Source organism: Triticum dicoccoides, chromosome 3A (genome assembly GCF_002162155.2).
Source record: "Triticum dicoccoides isolate Atlit2015 ecotype Zavitan chromosome 3A, WEW_v2.0, whole genome shotgun sequence".
Taxonomy (NCBI): domain Eukaryota; kingdom Viridiplantae; phylum Streptophyta; class Magnoliopsida; order Poales; family Poaceae; genus Triticum; species Triticum dicoccoides.
Genome location: NC_041384.1, coordinates 473,647,642 through 473,667,082, shown reverse-complemented (window position 1 = coordinate 473,667,082; position 19,441 = coordinate 473,647,642). Strand labels below are relative to the sequence as shown.

Sequence of the window (19,441 nt, the reverse complement as noted above, 5' to 3'; positions counted from 1 at the left end):
AGTACTTTGCTTCAAGGGCTAGTAAATTTTTGCAATAAGTATGTGAGTTCTTTATGACTAATGTTGAGTCCGTGGATTATACGCACTCTCACCTTTCTGCATTTTGCTAGCCTCTTCGGTACCGTGCATTGCCCTTACTCACCTTGAGTTGTGGTGCAAACTTCGCCAGTGCATCCAAACCACGTGATATGATACACTCTTTCACACATAAGCCTACTTATATCTTCCTCAAAACATCCACCACACCTACCTATTATGACATTTCCATAGCCATCCCAAGATATATTGCGATGCAACTTCCACCGTTCTGTTTTATTATGACACATATCATCATTGTCATATTACTTTGCATGATCATATAGTTGGCATGGTATTTGTGGCTTGGCCACCATTCATATTTTTTATACATGTCATGCTAGATCACTGCACATCCCGGTACACCGCCGGAGGCATTCACACCGAGTCATATTTTTGTTCTAGTATCGAATTGTAATTCTTGAGTTGTAGGTAAATAGAAGTGTGATGATCATCATTATTAGAGCATTGTCCCATGTGAGGAAGGGATGATGGAGACTATGATTCCCCCACAAGTTGGGATAAGACTCCGGACAAAAATATAAAAAATATATAGAAAGAGGCCGAAGAGCCCAATAAAAAATGAGAGAAAAAAAGAGAAGGGACAATGTTACTATCATTTTTCCACACTTGTGCTTCAAAGTAGCACCATGTTCTTCATGATAGAGAGTCTTCTATTTTATCACTTCCATATATTACTAGTGGGAAGTTTTCATTATAGAACTTGGCTTGTATATTTCAATGATGGGCTTCCTCAAACGCCCTAGGTCTTCATGGGCAAGCAAGTTGGATGCACACCCACTTAGTTTTCTTTTGAGCTTTCATACACTTATAGCTCTAGTGCATCCGTTGCATGGCAATCCCTACTCCTTGCATTGACATCAATTGGTGGGCATCTCCATAGCCCGTTGATTAGCCTCGTCAAGGTGAGACTTTCTCCTTTTTTGTTTTCTCCACACAACCTCCAACATCATATTCTATTCCACCTATAGTGCAATATCCATGGCTCACCCTCATGTATTGCGTGAGAGTTGAAAAAGCTGAAGCGCGTTAAAAAGTATGAACTAATTGCTTGGCTTGTCATCAGGGTTGTGCATGATAAATACTTTGTGTTAAGAAGATAGAGCATGACAAGACTATATGATTTTGTAGGGATAACTTTCTTTAGCCATGATATTTTGAGAAGACATGATTGCTTTTTAGTACGCTTGAAGCATTTTTTTATGTCAATACTAAACTTTAGTTTTGAATCTTATGGATATGAATATTCATGCCATATTAAGAAAGATTACATGATATACATGTTAGGTAGCATTCCACATCAAAAATTTTATTTTTATCATTTACGTACTCGAGGACGAGCAGGAATTAAGCTTGGGGATGCTTGATACGTCTCCAACGTATCTATAATTTTGTATTGTTCCATGCTATTATATTATCAATCTTGGATGTTTTATATGCATTATTATGCTATTTTATATCATTTTTTGGGACTAACCTATTAACCTAGTGCCCAATGCGAGTTGCTATTTTTTTCCTTGTTTTTGTCTTTAGAGAAACTCAATACCAAATGAAACGAAACATTTTGATGATTTTTTTGGAGCACAAGACACCCTAGAAGCTCGGGAAGAGGCTAAAAGAGCCACGAGGAGACGACAAGCTCGGAGGGCGCGCCCCCCAGGCTTGTGGGCCCATAGTTGGTCCTCCAGCCCTAATTCTTCTTCTATGAATAGTCAAATATTCCCCGTAGACTAGAGGACACACCAAAAATACTTTTCCACCGCCGCAAGTTTCTGTCCTCGTGAGATCCCATCTTGGGGCCTTTTACAGTACCCCGCCGCAGGGGGATTCGATCACGGATGGCTTCTACATCAACCTTGCCGCCCTTCCTTCCGATGTGTGAGTAGTTTATCAGAGACCTACGAGTCCATAGCTGGCAGCTAGATGGCTTCTTCTCTCTCTTTGATCTTCAATACAATGTTCTCCTTGATGTTCTAGGAGATATATTCGATGTAATCTTCTTTTGCGGTGCGTTTGTTGAGATCCGATGAATTGTGGGTTTATGATCATATTATCTATGAATATTATTTGAGTCTTCTCTGAACTCTTTTATGCATGATTAAGATAGCTTTGTATTTCTCTCCGATCTATTGATTTGTTTTGGCCAACTAGATTGATTTTTCTTGCAATGGGAGAGGTGCTTTTGTAGTGGGTTTAATCTTGCGGTGCTTATTCCAATTGACAGAAAGAGACATGACACATATTTGTATTGTTGTCACTAAGGATAAAAAGATGGGGTTTGTCCATATTAATTGGATCTATCCCTCCACATCATGTCCTCTTGCTTAAGGCGTTACTCCATTCTTGTTAACTTAATTCACTAGATGCATACTGGATAACGGTCGATGTATGGAGTAATAGTAGTAGATGCATGCAAGAGTTGGTCTACTTATCACCGACGTGATGCCTATATACATAATCATTGCCTTGGATATCGACATAACTATGTGCTTTTCTATCAATTGCTCAATATTAATTTGTTTACCCACCATATGATTTCTTTCAAGAGAAAAGCCTCTAGTGAAAACTATGGCCCCTGGGTCTATCTTTTATCATATTATTTTCAGATCTATAAAACCAAAAATACCTTGCCGCAATTTATTTACTTTTATTTTATATAGCACTTTTACTTATCTTTTATATCTATCACTATCAGATCCCATCCATGCAAGTAACCGTGAAGGGATTGACAACCTTTTATCGCATTGGGTGCAAGTATTTGTTTGTTTGTGTAGGTGCAATCATTGGGACTTGTTTGTTCTCCTACTGGATTGATACTTTGATTCTCAACTGAGGAAAATACTTATCTCTACTTTGCTGCATCACCCTTTCTTCTTCAAGGGAAAAACCAGAGCAAACTCAAGAAGTAGCATGCATCCACCCTGTTCTGGTTCGATCACTAGGCTAGGGATACCCCCTTCGCGGCCCGCTTCCCGGATCTGTTCTCCATCACGGTGGAACCTAGGATCTCTGTCGAGGTGGTCCTTATTGACTTAGGGTACCTTGCGCTCCGGCTGTCGGATATAATTGCCTGGCATGAACTCCTTGACTGCATCGCCTTTGCACGAGCCAGACGTCGAGCAGACGATCGACCGCATCTCATGGCGTCTTGAATCTTCGGGCAGCTTCTCCATGAAGTCCATACCGGGCCATCGTCCCCTCGTCGGGACCTGCGCCCTTAGTGATGATATGGTCGATCAGGCCCCTCCCCGTGAAGATCAGGATCTTCTTATGGCAATGGATCCGGGGCCGCATCCCTTCCGACATGGAGGTGCTCAAGAGGAAGACTCGAACCACATCTTCTTTTCCCGTGTGTTCGCCCAGTTCCTGTGGAGTTGCTTCTGCGAGGTGGTTGGTGGTCAATGGTGCAACACCAACTTCCCGGAACTCTTCGCTGAGCTTCAGACCTTACCCCGAACGGGCCGCCATATTAGGTGGCTGGCCATTGGGGTCGTTGCATGGACGCTTTGGATAGTTCGAAATAAGCTTGTGATCCAGCGTGTCCCTCTGCGACGTGCGTCCGACGCGGTGTTCAAAATGTGTGGCTATTTGCAACTCAGGTGGCCGCTTAGCCGCCCTCAGGACCAGGACACCATCAACATCATCATTGTTGACCTTCGCTCGATGGCTCTTCGTTTGGCGCCGCTGCTTCCTCCACCACCACCAGAGCCGGATTAGCTTCTTCGTCTGCGGCGCGTCCGCCTTTTTATTTTAAGGGCTTGTTGAGCTGTGCTCTCAAGCAGTACCTTATCCTACCTCGTACTTTGTGTTGTGTTACCTTATGTGTGTGTGCTCTCTGTTGAACCTTGTGGCCGTGGTGGCTTGCTTTATATATAAAAGTGGGGTGAAAATCTTTTTCGGTGGAGTGGAAACTTAACCTTTCATGGACATCACAATAGCTTCTATATGATTATCCTACAAACTAATTTGGGAAATCAATTGCTTTGAGATAATCAAATTGATTGCACAAATTAGTTTCACCCACATAACAACTTATCAAAACAGTGAACGCGAGTCAATGAATCATGTTTTCGAAGATTAATACTATAATTCTATGCCTATATTTATATAAAAACTTGAAAATCATGTTTTGTCGAGTTTTTCCTGGGCTACGAGCCGGGCTGTGGTCTGGAAAGTGAGTCCTAAGCCCGGCCCAGACATCAAGCTTCAGGCCAGGCCTGTCGGGCCGGGCCGCCCATGCCTAGGTAGCGGCGGACGAGCGGATTCGTGGGACATCTGTAAAAATATTTATAGAACTGGCTGACTTTTAACAGACTTGTTCCAGCCGTAAAAATGTGAAATACTGTAAAACCGTGGAAATTATATGGTCCGGACGAGGATATAGGGGATGTGCTAGAGTTGCTCTAATCCTCCGTCGTCGCCATTGACATTCCGAACTCACAGGCTCAAAAAAGTTCATTTTGTTTTGTTTTGACAGGGCGTCTTGCAAAATGCAAAATTGGCAGGAAGAGCCATTGCATTGCATCACCCGCTCCCTGGCCTTAGCCGCACTGACAGACGAGCCCAGAAAAACATGGGACCCACCTATCAGTAACTGTAAATCTGCGCCTGAGACTGACATCAGTTGCCCTCCCCCCCTCCCCTCGACTGGCCGCGCCGCCGTACCCACAGCCGTCTGGACTCTGGAGGCTGAGCGAGCGAGACCCCCAAAACCCTCGCTTAGCACGCGGTCTGCGATCGCTCCCCCCTCCCCCAAGATGCCTCCGTCGATGCCGAAGCGGCGGCGCGGCGTTGCCGCCTCACCCCGCTGCCGGAAGAAGCAGAAACGCCTCGACGCCATCTGCGACGTCGCGCCGACGCCTCCCCCGGGGGGCGGCGGCGAGGATTCCGACCCGGAGTCCGTCCGCCGGAGCACGCGGTCACGCCGCGCGCCGGTCACGCTCGACACCTCGCCGGCCCCCTCGCCCCGCCGCATGAGGCCCCGCCGCGGCGGGGGCGTGGCCGGGTCCAGTGGGAGCCCACGGAGGGGAGGCAAGGGTAGGGCACGGGGCCAGGCGGTTGCCCGAGTAGTGGACGGCGAGGAGGATGAGGAGGACGGCGGGGGAAATGCGGCGTGGCGCTCGCGGCTGCGGGATAGGGCAAAGGGGAAGGCCGGGGCGGGGAGGCGAGTGAGGACCCTGTGGTTCCAAGATGAAGACGAAGTTGAGGAGGGGATTAAGGAAGAGGGGGGCGAGGAGAGCGGAGGTTTGTCATCGCGTGGGAGGGAAATCAGAGATGGGGAGATCAATTTAACCATCGATGTTAGTGTACATACTCACGAGGCTGTTGAGGGTGTCACTGTAGTAGAAGAGGAAGGTGAGGAAAAAGGAGCAGGGGAGGAAGGTGATGAGTATGACGAGGAGGAAGAAGCAATTGGTGCGGGAACTGATCTAGACGAAGGCAACATGGAGGAAATGGGGGAGGAGGATAGTTTGCAGGGTGAAGAGAAACCTGAACAGTTGGATTCACCTGTACTAGAAGGAGAAAATGGTGATGAGAATACTGATGAGGTTGAGTTCGGCGATTTAGGGGGGAATGAGCAGCTCTATGTGCACCATGGGCAGATTGCAGCGAGCAACCTTCCTGATGAGCAGCCAATGGAACTTGATGGTCCTGATGAGCAAGTGGAAGAGGTCCAGCAGGATGAACAGATGGATGCCCCAAATATAGTGTTGCCTGAGGAGGCTCTGAACGAGAGAGTCGGAAAATCTCTAGTTTCAGATGAAAAACGAGGAGTTGTAGATGTTAAAGAAGGAAGGAGGTGTGGGCTATGTGGAGGAGGGACTGATGGGAGACCACCCAAGATTGCACTGCATGATACTGCTGACAGCGAGAATGAAGCCTATGAGGGTGCCATGCCTTCAGAGGAGCCCAACTATGATATATGGGATGGGTTCAGTGACGATCCTGGATGGCTCGGAAGGTTACTGGGTCCAATACATGATAGATTTGGAATTGCCCGTGTCTGGGTTCATCAGAATTGTGCAGTTTGGAGTCCCGAGGTCAGTTCCTGCAATGCGTTTCAAATTCTTATGTGTTTGTTTGAATGTGTATGTTGAGTTACTTCTTTCTTCTGTTGCTTATTATTGCTGTTCTTTAGCTCTATTTAAAAAAAAGGAAGGCATGTAGCAATGTCCTAGGTGGTGGGTTTGTACATCCACCTTCTCATGGCCTCACCCAAGTTAGTTAGGCTCACTTCCTCAATAACCCCCTCTTTATCACCATGATTGTATTTCCTGAAAATAGTATGTTCCACTGCATGGTTAACTGGTTATGGATCAGCATTGGTTTCTGTGGATTACTTACTGAATTCCAATAGAATGTATTGCCAATAAAAACAGTTGAATGCATCCATATACACCATGTTAGTGATGCTGAGATTTTTTTTTTGGTGTTAAATTTTAGGTTTACTTTGCTGGTTTGGGGTGCCTAAAAAATGTAAGGGCAGCACTTTGCCGTGGAAGGCTTCTGAAGTGCAGTCGGTGTGGCAGACCTGGAGCAACTATTGGGTGCCGTGTCGACCGGTGTCCAAAAACCTACCATTTGGTAATTACTTTATGCTTAGGCTGCGCTTCATCATTCTATTATTTCTCTTTAATATGTATTATTCATCTCTCCATCTCTATTCTGTAGCCTTGTAGTCGAACAGAAGCCTGCATATTTGATCACCGGAAGTTTCTTATAACTTGTAATGATCATCGACATCTCTTCCAACCTCAAGGAGATAAATATGCTGAACTACTCAGGAAGATGAAGGTAAAGAAGATGAAGGCCAATATCAGAAAGTTGTCACATGATGCATGGAGAAAGGATATAGAGGCTGAAGAGAAATGGTTAGAGAACTGTGGGGAAGATGAAGAGTTCTTGAAACGTGAGGGGAAGAGGCTAAACAGAGATCTTTTGAGGATTGCACCTGTTTACATAGGAGGTTCTTCTGAAAATGACAAGGCGTACCGTGGTTGGGAATCTGTTGCTGGGCTTAGCGATGTTATTCAGAGCATGAAAGAAGTGGTGATACTCCCTCTTCTATATCCTGAATTCTTTAGCTCTTTAGGTCTTACACCACCAAGAGGTGTTCTGCTGCATGGTCATCCTGGTACTGGTAAAACACTTGTTGTACGGGCACTAATAGGGGCATGCTCTCAGGGTAACAGAAGGATTGCTTATTTTGCTCGAAAAGGTGCTGATTGTTTGGGCAAGTATGTTGGGGATGCTGAGAGGCAGTTAAGACTTCTATTCCAGGTAGCTGAAAAATGCCAACCTTCTATCATATTTTTTGATGAGATGGATGGTTTAGCACCTTGTAGATCCAGACAACAAGACCAGACGCACAATTCAGTTGTAGCGACTTTGCTCTCGTTACTTGATGGCTTGAAATCACGTGGCTCCGTTATAGTAATAGGGGCTACTAATCGTCCTGATGCTATAGACCCTGCACTTAGGAGACCAGGAAGGTTTGATCGTGAGATATACTTCCCGCTCCCCACCCTAGAGGCTAGGTCTGCCATTCTTTCGTTACACACAAAAAACTGGCCTAGTCCTATTTCAGGCACATTCCTCTCAGCTGTTGCAAGCCAAACTATTGGATACGCTGGTGCTGATTTGCAGGCAATTTGTACCCAAGCTGCATTAAATGCTCTGAAAAGGACTTGCCCATTGCAAGATATCTTACGCTTTGCTGAGAAAGGAACTGAACATGGACGACTTCCTCTACCATCAATCGACGTGGAGGAAAGGGATTGGCTGTCTGCTCTTGCAGCAGCTCCCCCACCCTGTTCACAAAGGGAAGCAGGGATTGCTGCAAATGATCTAGTTTCCGCTCCTATTGATTCCTATCTTTTACCATGCCTTCTTAAACCATTACTTCATCTCCTTATTTCCCTCTGTTTGGATGAACGGATCTGGTTACCTTCGTCTCTTCTGAAGGCATCTTCCTCTATAAAGGAAGTGGTGTTTTCGTCTATGGAAAAGAACAATGTACCTCACACTTTCTGGTCTTCCTATCTTCCCTCTTTGATACAGCAGAAAGATATTGGAAAAAAAATTGTATCAATCTTGTCAAGCTATGGTCTTACAGCATCTCAACTAGGAAATCATGGTTCAATGTTGTTAAGTCAAAACAAACAACATGAGAAGTTCGATGACCGCAGGTTGAGTTCCACCTGTTCTCTGAACAAAGGAGGGTTAGCATATAAGTTAACAGGTTTTCGAGCTTTAGTTGCTGGAGCACCCAGATCAGGCCAACAACATCTAGTCCGTTGCCTTCTTCATGGTTTTGTGGGTCAGACTGTAATACACAAGCTTGATCTTGCAACTATGGCACAGGAGGGAAATGGTGACATCCTTAATGGATTGACACAAATTCTGTGTAAGTTACTTTTATTTCCATTTAGTTCTGAAATGTTGACTAAGAAATTACCAGTTAACTTTTCGTCTGTATTTTTGCTGTATCTTGAGTGTTAATGTTCTTTGCCTGTGTATTTTATTTTTCATTTTGTACTGTCTATATGCATGTAACAGAGGCTGGGGATGAATAAAATCTCCACCATCTAAAAAAGGTGACTCGTGAGTATGTGAAATTAATGCTCACTCAGGAGTTATCTGTATAAGAATCGATGATAAGTCAACAACTTCCTTTAGGCTTAAATTTGTTAACTTTGCAATCAGATTCTGTCATTATGAACTTTTCATGGTGCTACTGTTGCTGGCTGCACAGTAACTGTAGCAGCATAGAGAACACTGCCATTTTCTGCCATGACTTTGGATTAGTATTCTCTGCAGTTATAACGCAACAACATACTCTGTCTTGTCTAAACAGGTTTGGATGTTACTTAGTGTTGAATCGGGAGAAGGGTACCTTCACACAGCGCCTCCCCTCCTGTCTTGTTGCCTGCGTGAGTGTGTGTCTTGGATGTGGCGGCTCTGTCTGGGGCAGGGGGAAGAGGGGCTCCTCTTCTAGGTCAGCACCTCTCATGGGCTTGGGCCCAAGAGACAGATCTTGATGGGCTAGGGCCCATACCGGTTCAACACTCCCCCTCAAGATGGGTGGTAGATATCTATCATCCCCATCTTGTCACACGCCAAGTTACAGTCCTTTGTTCCCAGTCCCTTTGTCAAGCAATCTGCAAACTGCTGCCCAGAGCTGACATGAGTAAGGCTGATGATCCCAGCATCAAGTTTCTCTTTAATGAAGAAGCGATCAATTTCCACATGCTTCGTCCTATCATGTTGAACTGGGTTATTAGCAATGGCTATAGCTGACTGATTGTCACACCACACCCTTAAGGGTCCCTTCCTCAAGAGTTTCAACTCGCATAGTAGGTGCTTCACCCAGAGCATATCACACAATCCTTGAGATAATGCTCTATATTCAGCTTCTGCTGTTGATCTAGACACAACATTCTGTTTCTTGCTTCTCCATGAAACCAAATTTCCTCCCACAAACACACAGTAACCTGAAGTTGATCGTCTATCATCTTGACAGCTAGCCCAATCAGAGTCACTATAGCCATCCACCTCTAGATGTCCACTCTTCGCAAACCACAACCCTTTACCCGGAGTCCCCTTCAAGTATCTCAGGATTCTGTGAACAATATCAAGATGCCCTCTCCTTGGTTCATGCATGTCTGCTCACCACCCCCACGGCATACGTAATGTCAGGCCTAGTATGACACAAGTACAATAACCTCCCAACCAGCTTCTGATAATCTTCCTTATTCACTAGCTCACCTGATTGTGCTGTTACTTGATGATTTTGTTCAATTGGAGTAGGGGCTGCACGACATCCCATCATGCCCATGTCACTCAAAAGATCCAAGGTGTATTTTCGTTGGCACAAAGATATTCCCTTCTCTGTCCGGGCCACTTCTATGCCAAGGAAGTACTTTAGATTTCCTAAGTCTTTTACCTCAAACTCCTTGCTCAGACACCCCTTCACTCTCTTTATTTCCTCCTCATCATCTCCAGTGATGATGATATCATCAACATACACTGCAACAATGGTGATCTTCTTATTAGTGTGTCTATAAAACACCGTGTGGTCACCATTACATTGGCCATACCCCATATTCCAAACAGCTCGTCTGAACCTATCAAACCATGCCCTCGGCGATTGCTTCAGACCATACAAGGATTTCTTCAGCCTGCATACCTTCCTCGTAGTCTGTTCTGTGCCAAAACCTGGCGGTATCTCCATGTATACCTCTTCTTTCAAGTCACCATGTAAGAAGGCATTCTTGACATCTAACTGGTGCAATTTCCACCCAAAGTTTGCAGCACACGAGACCAATACCCGTACCGTGTTCATCTTTGCAACTGGAGCAAATGTCTCATCATAGTCAATTCCATAAGTTTGACTATATCCTCTGGCAACCAATCTAGCCTTATACCGTTCCACCTTGCCCTCAGGATTCTGCTTCACAGTAAAAATCCACTTACAACTCACTGCTTTCTTTCCTGCCGGCAATGTGGTTAGCACCCATGTCTTGTTTTTTTTCAATGCTTCTAACTCCTCTATCATCGATTCACGCCACTTCGGATCTTGCTTTGCAGCCTTCCAATCCCTAGGGATAGACACAGTTTGCAGAGAGGCAACAAACGCCTTATATGAAGGTGACAAAGCCTTGTAAGACACAAAATTGCCAATATCAAGGTCATCACAAGCATCATCCTTTGGCAGAGCCTTCCTTGCTACCTCACCCTTCCTTGCCGCTTCACGTGTAGGTTTTCGCAATGCAATGGGCAGCTCCACTGTGTCAGATGAGCTTGCCTCACTGCCTTGCTGCTCCCCCTGCACTCTTGCCTCACTGCCTTGCTGCTCCCCCTGCACTCTTGCCTCACTGCCTTGCTGCTCCCCCTGCACTCTTGCCTCCCTGCCTTGCTGCTCCCCCTGCACTCTTGCCTCCCTGCCTTGCTGCTCCCCCTGCACTTGTGGTTGCCGCCGAGAGTACACCAGGGTATTCGTCTGCCATCGATCCCGAACAGGAACCTGGAGAGCACCAATCTTAAGTGTATCGACAGTTGGCTCGGCATGAGCCCGCACATCATGATCAGTGATGGTACTAACCGGAATTGTACCCACTATTGGTTGAACCTGAGCCTGCACATCATTATCAGTGTTAATGTCCACAGGATCACCGTGAGTATGAGACACATCCTTCTCCCCCTCTTGACCATCATGCACAGGGTGTAGGTGGTCAAGCTCTGCAAACAACAGACTGAGATCAGTCGGCTCACCATAGAATGGCTCAGACTCCTTGAATGTAACGTCCATACTTACAAACCTGCGTTTTTCAGAGGGACACCAACATTTATACCCCTGCTGACTAGACGAGTATCCCAGAAAGACACACTTCACTGCCCGAGAATCAAGCTTGCCAACAGATGGTCGGTGATCACGAACAAAGCAGGTACTGCCAAACAACTTTGGGGGAACAACAAACTTATTATCTCCAATGATCAACTCAGACGGAGATTTCATGCCAAGTATCCTGGAAGGTGTTCGATTGATCAAGTATGTGGCTGTCATAACTGCATCATCCCACAAGAACTTAGGCACATTCATGGTAAACATCAACGACCGAGCAACCTCAAGAACATGACGATTCTTCCGTTCGGCCACTCCATTCTGAGGGGGGGTGTCCGGACATGAAGTTTGATGAAGAATCCCATGGTCAGCCATGAAAGCCCCAAAAATGTTGTTCACATACTCCGTTCCATTGTCCGTCCTGAGCACCTTGACCTGTACCTGAAACTGGTTCTTTACAAGAGCATGGAAGTTCTGAAAACAGCTAAACACCTCATCCTTGTGACGCATCAAGTAAATCCAAGTCATGCGAGAATAGCAGTCAATAAAGGTAGCAAAATACTTCTTCCCATTCATTGACACCACTGGGCTAGTCCATACATCCGAATGAATAAGCATAAAAGGAGATATGCTCCTGAGCCCCTTACTCACATATGAGGCCCGTGTGTGTTTTGCATATTCACAAGCATCGCATGTCAGCTTGCCTTTGCCTATGCCACACATAACATCCGGAAATATTCTACTCATCTTATCAAAAGATACATGCCCCATCCTACAATGATGGATCATCGCCTGCTTCTCCTTATCCTCCATGGTCGCAGCACACACCAAGTCCGGCTGCACCTCTTGGTCCATGTACCAGAGCCCCCTACGCCTGGTGCCAGTCCCAACCGTCTGGCTCGTCTGTCGCTCCTGAATCAAGCAACCGAACTTGTCAAGGATCACACGACAGTCCATTTGATCAATGAGTGCACTGAAAGAGACCAAATTGACAGGAAAGGCTGGCACATGTAAAACTGACGATAGGGAAATGGTCGGAGTACACTTTACTGTACCAACCCCGATGACTGGTTGTTTTGTGCCATCAGCCGTTTGTATAGTGCCCGTGTGAGAGGGAGGATGCTTAGTGTAAGATTCGAACACACATGAGTTACTAGCAACATGCTTAGATGCTCCAGAGTCAAGAACCCACTCTGGAGCACTCTCATTAGTAGCAAGAGATGCTCTTTCCGGATTACCTTCATCAGTGGAGGCCCAGTGAGCAAAGTCTCCATAGGCAACATCATCTACATCTTTGCCTTTGGACGTCCCAGTGTCTCCTGCAACGGCCATGTGAGCCCGTTGACCCCCTGAGTGTCCTGAGTAGCCACCTCTACCTCTAGAAGCCTGGCTCCATGAGGTCTCTGAGTATCCACCTCTGCCTCGAGCACTTCTACCTCTGCCTGCTCCCCCTCTGTTATATCCCCTGCCTCTGCCACGAGTTGGACATTCTCTCTTCCAGTGACCTACCTCCCCACAGATATGACATTTGGTGGGATCTCCCCACTCCATGCGCTCAGTGACTGCAAATGTCGAAGCTGGCACAACCTTCATGGCTGCATGCTCAAGGGATAGGCGCACCTCCTCTTGAGTCATCGCTGCAATAGCCTCAGGAATGGTAGGCAGACTAGGTTGGTGCAACAGGGAAGCCTTCCTGCCATCAAAGCAACCTTTGAGGCCAGCCAAAAATTTCAGCACACGCCTGCGTGCCATCCACTTATGGCCTGACTCTATTGAAGCCGCATCATAGAGTTCCAAGGGATCACAGTTATCCTGGTCAGCCCACAGAGCCTGCAGTTCTGCCACGTATGTCATCACTGACATGCCATCATCTTGACGCAGCAACCTAATCTTGTCCTCAATCTGAGCAATGAGCATGACATTGCCCTTGCCAGAGTATTGAGTGGACAGAATCTTCCATATCTCAGCAGGTGAGGATAGCCCCTCCACAGAGCGTCCAATGGAGGGCACCACGGAGTTCAACAACCACACCATAAGTACAGAGTGGATGACCTTCCACCTCTTGCCCTCTGCACTACTCGTGTCCCTTGGTTCTACAACGGTGCCCAACAAATATCCATCAAGCTCCTTCTGCTCCACAGCCCACAAAGCCCTTCTGGACCAGCTCAAATAATTTGTTGCCCCCTCTAGCTTCATGTCCAGGGGCGACATTTCAAGCTTTTGAGCCACTTCCTGTCGAGGAACGATGGCCCCAGAGTTGGACTCCGCGAGGATCTTAGCGAGCTTCTCCAAAGCCTCGGCAAGACCAGTTGGTTCAGCCATCGTTTGGCGGGATGAGCAGCAACAGCAAAACTCAGCCTCGGAGAGTCTTTTTTTCCAAGGAGCACCACCACCACCACCACAACACCAAGCTCACAACAGCAAGTCCACAGAGAAAAAAAAATCTCTGTAAAGTACACAAGCGGTCCAGCCAAGGCTCTTCCTGTTCCAGAACGAGCAGTCCAGCAGGCAACCACTCTTTCTTCCTCTGCCGCAGCACCAAGAAGCAGCCGAAAAGCACCAGCAGCTCAGCAAGCTCCCAGGAACAGCACAAGGCAGCAGCAGCTGCTGCAGATCCTCCTCTGTTCAGCAGCACCAACAGCAGCAGCTCCCCGCCTCAGCCTGACTCGCACGCAGCCCAAATCCGCTGCCGCCTTCTTCCTCCTCCTCCTCTTCTTCCCGCCGCAGCCGCCTGCACAGCCCGCAGCAGCCCTCCTCGGCCGCCCCCTTCGCAGCTAGCCACCCCAGGGACACGAAGCAGGACAAGAGGAAGCAGCTCCCTCCCGGCCGCGTTGCAGCTCCTCGAGCCCAGCCCAGCCGCCGCCGCGCGCACCACAACAGACCCGCCGCCTCACGCACGCACGAGCCTCCTTTCTCGCCTGACCCCGCTGGGCCCCACCGCCGCCTCTCCAGCGAGGGACTACGCCGCCACCTTCGTCGCCTGGCTCGATACCATGTTGAATCGGGAGAAGGGTACCTTCACACAGCGCCTCCCCTCCTGTCTTGTTGCCTGCGTGAGTGTGTGTCTTGGATGTGGCGGCTCTGTCTGGGGCAGGGGGAAGAGGGGCTCCTCTTCTAGGTCAGCACCTCTCATGGGCTTGGGCCCAAGAGACAGATCTTGATGGGCTAGGGCCCATACCGGTTCAACACTTAGAAAGTAGGAGCTTTCCTGGATGTAACCTTCAGTCATGTATTCAGGAGTCTATTTAAATAGACAAATACATTATAGAGAACTATCTTATTGGGCTTTACTGATGTGCATGCGCTAATCTTATCTGATATGGGCAGCCAGTCATCCACAACCAACCGACTTTTCGCAAGCACTGTGCAGTTGACACGTAGTAAAAACAAAAAACTTGTTTTATCAAGAAAATTAGCTATATGAAGATAGTCATGCACCTGGTGTTGGATCTTTCCACTGATCAAAGTTGCATTTTCCTGTGAAGTGTTCATCACATATTAGAAAGCGAGTTGAGTATGTAGCTAATATGTATCTACATTGGACAATTCAAGTTGTTTTATCCATTTGAGGTTGAATTCATTTCAGTTGAGCTGCACATTGCCAAGTTACTGAATATATGCACTGAAGATTGATGCACCATAGCAATGATGATTCTTTATAGATTGAATTTAATTCCAAGTTGCCAACCCATATCTGGCCTGATGTAAATTAGCAGACTTAGTTTAGCTGAACCATTATCCTCTTTTGGCCACATCATGTGAGTTTAGAAGCCATTGTCACACTATCCAAATTCCAAAGGCAATCAATGTAATGTTGTTTCAGTAACTTATGTTCCTGGAGGAGAGTGCCTTTATGGTTTTATATATAGGTAAACTATGTTATGCCTGATTCCTCTTTTAGTTGATGTCCAATGATCTATTGACTATCCATCTAGTACTCTATTAGTATCTTTCATTTGTTTCCAATGGATATAAGTGAGTAACCATAGTTTGTTTTTGCTTTTCCTTGACCAGTGAAAGGCCTACACCTTGGAAGGTGCATAATCTACATGCCTAGAATTGATCTGTGGGCAGTCAACACGGTCCATGAACAGGAAACAGAAGATCATGGGCACAACATGGATACAAGCAAGTTGGCCTCCTCGCCAGTTGAAAGCATGCCAAAATGTTCAGAAGTTTGGAATACTTTGGTTGATCAGATGGGTTCATTATCAGCATCTGTATCCGTAAGTGTTCTGGTAAGCTTCATCTCCACTCTTCATGCCATATTTCTTTTGACTTCCTTTTTGCTTGAGATTTTCTGTATATATGTATGCATTTCGTGCTGTCCTCCATAAAATGTCACAAAGGAATGTGCATGGTAAGTTCATGGCTAAAATACTGCATTTAAGTTCATTAACATGATGAGTACGCCTCTGAGGATTTCTAGTCATGCAATGTTATCACCTTGTTTGCATTTCTTTCTATATGATAATCTAAACTAAAAACAACTAAAACTGTTATTAAGAAAAGGATATTTTGTATTTATCTTTGTTAAATCATGCTTTTGGGTCTTACAACACAAACTTAAAATGACATAAAGGTTGTGATCAGTCCATGCTGCAACATATAGTTAGTTGAGAGAATCTTTACCAATCATTGTAAAATATTTCTGCTATGGCTCTTAGTTGATTACTGAGCATATCTGGAATTAATAAACAAAACCGTAACCTAAAAGCCACTGCATTGCCAAACTAACCCCAAATTTGCTCTAGAAGTTAGTAGCAAGTAGTTCGTAGCTGGGAGTGATTGCTCAAATTCAATTGTGCAACATTGTATAGCAGTAGTTCGCCCACGGATCTTAATAGCAACAATAGTGATGTGCTCAGTTATGTATTTGTTATTTGGTCTGTTTGTGCAAATGATAAAGAGCTGGTTGGTTCATTTGTTACTGCCTTGCTGGTTAATCTTTCATCTCATATTCATGTTGAACACGGTGAATGTTTTCACCATTGGCGATTGCCCATTACTATTTAGACTTGAGATTTAGTGGTAATTAGCTGACCTGATTATATATAAATGGGATATGTAGCTGATACTTCACTTACAGGCCACTAGTGAGCTGAAGTTCCAAGATCTTCCATGCGGAGTAAAGCATTTCTTCAGCACACATGTTGTAGATCAATGTCTTAGTTCTTCAGAACACACTGTACCAAGATTCTCTGTGAATGTTGACAGCTCTATTAGCTGGGACGAGGTGCTCGATTCATGCGCTTTGCGGTTATCACATGACTTAATTCAGCATCATGTTCAATTATTGCATGACAAAGCTCATAACAGTCGTGATGATCAGAAAGAAGTCTTTTCTCCCATGGAAATTAGTGCACCAGATAAATCAAAATCCTGTGAGAACCAGGAATCCATCATATTGGCGAAGTCTTCTTTGTATGTTGACAAACGGCCCTCATATCCTACAAAGCTGGCCACATGCAGTGCTCAGCTACAGCCATCAGCATCTGATGTGAAAGATAGAGAGGAAGATCCTGAGGAACTTGATTTTCACGAGAGTGTCTCAAGAAATCCTTCTAGTAGAACTATGAAGGGCAATGAAGCACTTTCTATTATTGCCTTCGGAATTCAGATACTGCAGCACCCGCAGTTCTCTAAACTCTGTTGGGTTACCTCAAAACTGCGGGAAGGCCCCTGCACTGATATAAATGAACCATGGAAAGGCTGGCCGTTTAATTCCTGTTTATTACATAGCAGTACCTCATCCAATAAATCATTATCTGAAGGACACAGTGTTGTTAAGGGCAAGGAGAAGTCCCTTTGTGTGAGAGGGTTGGTTGCTGTTGGTTTATTAGCATATAGAGGTGTCTATGAATCTGTTATGGAAGTCTGTGCTGAGGTGAGAAAGGTCTTGGAACTGTTAGTTGAGCAGATCCGAATTAAAATTTTGGAAAAGAAAAGTCGATATCGGTACTTCCATATTCTATCTCAAGTAGCATATCTGGATGACATCGTGAACAGCTGGGCGTACACCTTCCAAAGGTATGCCTGACGAATCAGTCTTATGTTTCTATTGATTGCTAGTATTGTTTCTTTCTTAAGTCAGGTGTGCTAGGCCAGCAAGATCATGTTGGTACTTAATATTGCTGATCCTGTGACGAATTTTACTGACCTTTTGTTTTCTTCCTTTTGCTTTCATCTACAGATTACATCCTAACACTAGGACAAGAGCATTAGGTACAAAGACAGCAAGTCTAGGAAAGTCATGCACAAGAGAGTGTGAAAGTACCAGTTACGCTACAGAAAGCAATGTACTGGCTGGTCCTGTTGGCGGCTCTACCGAGGTCCAAGACAATTCAGCCCAACAGTCACACGACCATCTGGTTGGCCCTGCTTCCTGTCCTAGTGAGATGCATGACAAGGCAGTCCAAGGTCCAGACCAACTTGAAATTCATAGTGTGGTCTGCAACATTGGTAATGATCATTTGACATCTATATCCAGGATGGATGCAGTGGAACAAGATCTTGTCTGTTCTGCTTCACCCGATGCGCCCAAAAGTGCTCTTACACCTGCAGATCCAGTAATAAATGATGGAGGATCTGATGGAGTAAACAACGGCTGGAAAATGTCCAGAGTTACCAATGGTAAAGCAAAATGCAAGCCAGATATTCAAAGATCTGAAAGCCTCTCTGAATCTGTTGAAGATTTCAATAATATGCAAAGGGCAGAAAATTCAAGTGCATGCCCAGCTGCTATGGACAATGTAGAAGTACCAAAGAAGACGATGTCTTCTGAATCTCATGGCAGTGGTAATGAGTTGCATACCAGCTTTCCTCTTAATGATGTTGGGTCAGGTCATCCGATTAATGGTCAAGTGCAAGATAGCATAAATAATCTCTCAGTTCCAAAATCTTCATGTCTATATGAATGTTGCTCCACATGCTTCCATGCTGTTTATAAGGTGTCTCATGATATTCTTTCAAATTCAGTATGGCCTAATAAGCATTGCTTAACCGTTGATGATATGCATGACATTCTCTCATCTTGCTCACTGAAACTACTAGCAACAGTTAGAAAATGGCACAGCTCTCAAGGTGTAGTTGGCTGTAAAGAAGAAATTGGAAAAAAGCGTTATCTGCAAATCATCTCAGAGCATTGTGTTTGTCAGGGTGATGTTAGTTTTGTTTCAAGGGATTGTACATGTCACTTGGAAAGCAGTGCAGAGGCCGAAGCCAGTAATAAGGAGAGGCATTCTCTATGTGGACAATCATTAAGTTTTTTCTTTAAGGATGGTGTTTTGATGCCACAAGATCTCACTGCAGGGACCACACTTCATTGCAGCTTTAAAACACTATGTGTTTGCTCTCTACCTGGAACGATTTCTATGCTCATTCAGATCCCCAGTTGATGTGATCATGCGGGCAGATAAAAATACAATGTGTTGTCCAATGCTAAAGATGCCGCGGTTTAGGATTTTTGCTCTGAGCTGACCCACTTCCAGTTCTGTACATACCAAAAGATTAGCAAGTCTTCTGTTTCTCATCCTCGATGCAACTTCACGCTAGCCTTCTGCAAATAAATCTCCTTTATCGGTTATGGTTGGCAGGGGAATGCGGGCTTGCGTTGTCGTTGTGGGATATGGATTGGTTGAAGAGAAGTGGAGCAATTGATCTTCTGTTAATTAAGTGCCTCTGTTGTAGACAAGGACTGCTGTTACTGATGCTGGAATCTGTAGAACTAGATGAATGATGATGCCTTCTCAAATCTCATTGTATTATGTATTACAACTCAATTAAATGATCAAGATGAAACAAGGGTGACAAATATTAGCAGGTTTGGGTGTTACATTCAGACTGCTCACCGATTCGCTGGTATGCTTTGTAATGAGCAAATAGCTTTCAGCATGATAGTTCTGTATAATTGTGAGTCTGTTGTTATCCTGACATGAGTGAAATTAAGAGTGCTGTTTTTCGTTATTCCAGTGGAGTTAATGTTTGGCAACAGAAATAATT

At 45.3% G+C, this 19,441-nt stretch overlaps 1 protein-coding gene across 1 annotated transcript; it reads left to right on the top strand.

Moving 5' to 3' along the window:
- The first annotated feature begins 4,749 nt into the window (after positions 1-4,749).
- LOC119268630 lies at positions 4,750-19,405 on the top strand. Its single transcript, XM_037550297.1, has 6 exons — positions 4,750-6,137; positions 6,541-6,681; positions 6,769-8,503; positions 15,455-15,678; positions 16,530-17,470; positions 17,634-19,405. The coding sequence occupies exons 1-6, from the start codon at positions 4,854-4,856 to the stop codon at positions 18,835-18,837; spliced, it is 5,529 nt and encodes a 1,842-aa protein (XP_037406194.1). The 5' UTR covers positions 4,750-4,853; the 3' UTR covers positions 18,838-19,405.
- The last annotated feature ends 36 nt before the right edge of the window (positions 19,406-19,441 follow it).

Bases quoted from the DNA above. Each gene is read 5' to 3' on its own strand.
- LOC119268630 (XM_037550297.1), top strand. From the start codon at position 4,854: ATGCCTCCGTCGATGCCGAAGCGGCGGCGCGGCGTTGCCGCCTCACCC. The intron at 6,138-6,540 runs GTCAGTTCCTGC...GTTAAATTTTAG, and splicing joins GTGCAGTTTGGAGTCCCGAG to GTTTACTTTGCTGGTTTGGG. The intron at 8,504-15,454 runs GTAAGTTACTTT...TTCCTTGACCAG, and splicing joins TGGATTGACACAAATTCTGT to TGAAAGGCCTACACCTTGGA.